We start from the raw sequence: 5,726 nt of genomic DNA on the forward strand, positions 1-5,726 counted from the left end.
CCACCCAACAAAAACTCCTGTACTTTTGCTCTTGAAAATAAAAGAGCAGGACAGAAGTGTGCTGACTAATTTACTTTCATGGTTTTTTTCAAATGTATTCTGGATTAAGTTATAAAGTGAAAATATATCAGAGGAATCCTTCTGCTACACTACACTTGCAGAATGCCCACCAATACTGTCCAAAGCAATAGTACTCCTAAGGCTGTAAAGGGAAACAAGGGCGGAGATGAGGGCAGAGCAGTACAGGAAGGATGGAAGAACGTGCTAAGAGTGTCAACAGACTTTTGTCCCAGTCACTGTTCAGCCCTGGGCCATAACTTCCTTCATTCACAAAGAGAAACCAGAGGGAAATGCCTCTGGCTAGCTGAGACCAGAGTATCACACCAAACGGTCAGAAGCTTCTTGTTTTCTGGGGTTTTTTTAATTCGTTTTAAGAAGCAGCTAGTGGTTCCACTTAAAATAAGGCTAGAGGGACTACATGTGAATGCTAGATTTTTAAGTTATACTCGCTGCTATGTGGGTTATACTCGTACAGCTGCATTGGAGACTCAATGCCAATAAATTACCTTGAAGGTAGAAACAAAGAACAAACAATCAAAACTGTGCATGTATGTTAAATTATGGTTAATGAGAATGATAAAAAGCTACATGCTGAAGAACTAACTTCACACTGAACCACCTCTTATACAATCATAAGAGAAGACTGAGGTAAAGAAAAAAAAAATATGTGCAAAAAAATATATATCTTACAGGAATAACTGTATTTATCAAAAACTCTTTTCCTCAATTATAACAGCTTCCCAAGGGAGAAGGCACTCCTGCTCACTAAACACAAATGCACACACCTTATTTCCCAGATCTGGTTACATTGATTTACCCCCTTTACCTTGAATTATAGCACTGAAAACACATCCCCATTGCCAGTTTTACCACACAGCTACAGCAAGAAAAAAAATCCCCAACAAACAGGCTGCTGTAACAAAAGGCAGGTATTGGCTGCAAATATCTGGAATTTAAATATAGTCCAAGTGGAAAAGTAAGCATATCAGCATAAAATACAGTTTCAGGTCCAAGAAACATATAATGCTTTGTTTGCAGCATGTGAACAAGAGATTGGTGATGCACTTGTCCTCATGCCAGGATAAGATAAAGCACAGTAATTATAAACTTTAATTGTTTGGAAATAATCTAATCATCCCTAGTTTGCAAGTATAAAAGATCTTATCAATTAACAGCATGAGTTCACATCAAAAAGTTAAATCACCTTCAAACAGAGAAGATACTTTCCAATACAAACATTTAAGGCATCCAAGACCAGCCAGCAATCTGTACTGTTTGTAGAAAAGCACTGTTATGTGTCAGTGAACCACACTGGTTTAAACCAGAAGCTGCTACTAAATATTTTAACCTAATAGGCTGTATAATAAAGAAATGGAAGCCACATAAATTATTACTTCCATAAAAAGCAGAAGATACTCCACAGCATCATCAGCTCCCATTATTTTTTCCTGTATTAGAAGATCATGAGCTGCAAATGGCAAGATATAAACAAAGGAGAAAATGTAGCAAAAAACCCTGATTTATTTCCAAGAGGGATGGATGTAGAAGACAAACCCTTCCTTCAGTTGTACAAACCAAGCCCCGGACAGGTTCATCTGTAACTCTGAGAGGCCAAAGGAAGAAGCTGGTTATTTTACTCAAGTTTGGGGTTTCAATTTGAAAAGGATGCCAAAGAGACCTTGACTCATACCATTAGCTTTATCTCCCAAGCAAATGAATCTATCTTGCTTGAGGTCAAAATAAGAGATGACAAACAGGAAGAGGACAACGGGTCACTGTAAATTTTAGCAAAAGATCAAAAGACTGCAAGCTTACTTCCCAGAGTTCATAAATTTCTTTTCTGAGGTCCTCTGATAGAAGATGGGTCAGTTGTCGCATAGCTGCCTGAAAAAAAGAAGCCATTTCCATTCATCAATTTTTTGGGCAAGTATATTTTTATCCTTATCTTTAAGAATTAACTACTTATTACCAAGTTTGTAGAAACATACACTACACTGTATATTATTCTAAGGTGCACATGTAAATAAATCTGCCAGAGAAGCAGTAGGAACACTCAGTGAAGAATCTTTTCTGGGAGCTGCTTATGTAAATTGTTAAGAGAAGTAGTCTAAAACACAAGATAAACAACCTGAAAGTGCTTGACAGTATCTTCAAGAAACCAAAAAGAAGTCCAGAGCAAAACAGGCAAGTCAAATGCCAGGGAACTGAAGTCAATTACCAGCTCTGCCTTCCAAATTTAACTAGTGGAGGCAAAATTTGAACTTAATAGGTTATATGTGCAGTTCATAAAAGCAGCTTCAAAATACTAACTTACAGTGTAGACAAGCAACTGTGCCCTGCCAAACACTCAACTAGCACGTTTCCACTAACAGGGCTGAGAACAGGTACTGTCTGTCAGGCAGGCAACACAACATAAGCCTTTAAAAATGTTACAATTTTGAAAAACAGAGGAAAAAAAATCCATTTAATAGCCTGCAGCTATAAAACGCAGTGCTCCAAGACTGAGATACCATTTGTTCAACAACAAAAATCTTGGCACAAGGTTTAACGTGGTATCAAACTGATGGTGTAACCAGCAAGCAGAAAATGCTCAGCAGGCTCTTTGTGCTCTCAGCCGATCAGTCTCATTTCTGCGCTATTTCTACTGTTTTCCTAGTAACAGTAAGGGCTGCTTCTGAAACAATCAACATCACAGGCAAGACAAAGGTTTTGTGCCATGACTGTTTCTCCACTCAAATACAGGGTATAGTTTCACAATACGGCTGAACTGAATCTGCTGCTCCCCACCACTGAAACGTCAAGGTCTCATTCCTTCCCACCTTCTTCAAGCTCTGGAGCTCATCAGATTTCAAGGTTAGCAAGACAAAAATCACTTAATTGGCAAAAAAAAACCCCAACCAAATATCCCCACAGAAAAAACCCAAACTCGCTTGTTTTTTTTCTTTAAATCAAGTTCATTTTCTGCTGCCTTACCCTTGGTGAGACTAGCTGATTAAACTTACTGCACAAGCAGCAAACTTCAGAACCAGCTCAATGTCAGCTGTAGAGCAAAAGGAGAACTCTGCAGCGGAAGCAGCATATTGATAATTCAGCTCAAGCCACCTCATGAAACCATTACCCTTAGTGTATTTTTACAACAGTATTTCAGAGTCAGCCTAAACATTTAGGGCTTGACCTTCATTCCCAGAAAGTCAACAAAGTCCTCACTGAGTGAAACGGGAGCAGAAGGAGCTGCAAATACTTAAGAAAACTTCTTAAACGTACTTAGGCATTAAAATCTTTTTCATTGCCTGAACACAAATGATTAATTCCCTCTAGGCAACGTTGAAGCCTGATCCTCGGTGGCAAAACAACCTTTGGAGGCTTCCAGGAAAGAGGTTTTTTGTTTATTGTAATAACACACTATGAAATAAATTGAAAAAAAGAAATATCAAAATTGCAGTCAGTAAAGACTTCAGGAATACTGAATATCCCTTTGATCTTTAATTTCCACTTTCTTAGCAAAGAGCTTACTCCTAGAGTCACAGCCCCCTCAGCCCCTAGTTTTAGACAGATAAGCATAAATGGTAGTGGTGGGAAAATAATCACTGCAACGGGTTTTTTTACAGTCTTTGAAGAGCTATCTGTAGCCTCTGAATAGTTTTGAGGCATCACGTTGCCCTCTAGCTGTGGCTGGAGGAGTGGTTTACATTTTCTTCAAATAATGCAGCAAACTAGAAATGACAAACCAACAGTGTGAATACATACAAGGCCAAAAATAAAATAACGCTAGGCACGCTGCACTCAAAGGCTCATGACTCATGCACCCATGTCTGAAGTCCTGCACAAATGGTTTAAATTTAAATAAGTCTCTCTCAAAACCACACGATCCTCAGCACACAAATGGTCCGCCACCAACTGTCATCCACCCCTCTCAGTGCACCTACTCCCTTGCTCCCCACCTCTTGGTAAAGCTGGTCAAAATTACTAATTCAGGCTACCAAAAATCCACCTAGTTCAGGAATAAATGTCCAATGTCAAGAGTACTTCAAAGGTTCTCCTTCCTAACTTTGTACTTGGTGACATTACATGTACAAAAAATCATGAATTGAGAACTTTATCTGTGGCTTATTTGTCCAATGACAGTAGTATGTAGCTTAGAGTGTCTCTTCACTACCACCAGAACACTAAAAACACACAGAATGCTTCACAGATGTGGCTTCATGCCTTCTGTCCATACCTTTTCTTTCCTGTGTTTTTCCTCTTTTGATATATTATCTGCAGGAGCAATATCTCCAACAATGCATTCAGCCATATCGTGAACCAAAGCTAATCGTATGCATCTGACAAATATAAAAGACAATAATTAGTTTTTCAGCATTTTAACTCATGTCTTGTTATTCATAAAGCTAAGAGACTGCATAATTTATTCCCTTTGCATATTTTAAAGGGGTTTTTTTGGGTTTTTTTAAGTTTGCATAACATTTTTCACTTCTTTACTAAGGAGAGTAGTTTCTACCTAGACATGATTTTAATTTCTGATTTCTAATTCCTGCTGCTTGTAAGTGTAGATTCAGGTATAAATACAGGTTGTACAACTGCAAACTATTCAAAAATAATATATTTAGTTTTTGTATGCTTGACTCTCAGAGATTATGTGGTAACTACATTATGCAGTTCACGTTAATGCTGCAACAGGTAGAAGGTAATCTGGTGGGAGCCACCCCAAATTCAGCATATAACCTGACCCTCACAACTCTACCTATGTCAATTTGCAGCAGAACAGGTAAAAAAGCCTTCATCATTTTCATCAGCTCCTGAAGGGCCAAAACAAGCATGATCCCATACCAGACTTGACAACTCATTCAAGACTAATGATGCTTTCTCTTCTACACCATTTCTGAGGCTCCTTACCGCTGCTGAGTGCTGACTATCAAAACCCACATGATGTATGGCTTTGCCTTTGCTGTCTGTTGCTTCAAACTGAGTTTTAACAAAGTTTACGGCATGAGAGGAGGCCTGCACAGAGCCTCTGCATTAACAATTTGCCTCAGCACCTGGAATTTAGCAATGAAAGTCTTTAGCCCCTTCAAGCTCTCCAGGTGAAGAGCACCCTTGCTCAAAGAATGGAGGGGAAAGATGAGGGGGGAAGCATTTCAGACTCCTTCAGTGTGTTTTAAAAGCCTTCCTCGGGACGACAGCTATTTAAGCATCTCCCAGAACATTTAACTGATGGTCATGATAACCAGAGGCAGTCTCACCTGTCCTTGTTAAGGCTTTTGTCTTCGGTCACCAAAGCCATCACCGCCATCCTGTACATGTGATCGGATACACTCTCTGGCTTCGCCACATTCCTGTACACCCATCCCGTCCGTGGTACTCTCTGTGCGAGGACAGCGTCACAGAAACGTTAACACCTCAGGTTTTGAAGGCCCTCACTTCAGAGCTGCCAGCCGAGATTCTGTCCCACCGTGACCTCCACGCTCCGCTGAGTTCTGATGCTTCCGAGAAACACCTGCCCGAGGGGCCGGGCCCCCCGAGGCTGTGACGGGACACCTTTACACAGGCGCCTCTTCACACGCTCCCGCGTTCTCCCTGCCTGATCCCAGGCGCCCTCCTCAGCCTCATGGCGCTCACGGCGAAGCGCCAGGCCGCTCCTGCCCTCCCCCGGCCGACGCCCGCGTCTC

General features: G+C 40.7%; 1 protein-coding gene across 1 annotated transcript in view; it reads right to left on the minus strand.

Annotated features, from left to right (window-relative positions):
• The window catches only part of HDDC2 (HD domain containing 2), an 8,702-nt gene extending 3,000 nt beyond the window's left edge, over window positions 1-5,702 (minus strand). The window contains exons 1-3 of the mRNA XM_026846373.1: window positions 5,301-5,702; window positions 4,280-4,382; window positions 1,876-1,944 (exon numbers count right to left, since the gene is read on the minus strand). Of these exons, the coding sequence (XP_026702174.1) occupies window positions 1,876-1,944; window positions 4,280-4,382; window positions 5,301-5,359 (231 nt within the window). The 5' untranslated portion in view covers window positions 5,360-5,702. The remainder of the gene's footprint in view (window positions 1-1,875; window positions 1,945-4,279; window positions 4,383-5,300) is intronic.
• Between the last annotated feature and the right edge of the window lie 24 nt (window positions 5,703-5,726).

This window comes from Athene cunicularia, assembly GCF_003259725.1.
Source record: "Athene cunicularia isolate RWA chromosome 3 unlocalized genomic scaffold, athCun1 chr3_part1, whole genome shotgun sequence".
Lineage (NCBI taxonomy): Eukaryota > Metazoa > Chordata > Aves > Strigiformes > Strigidae > Athene > Athene cunicularia.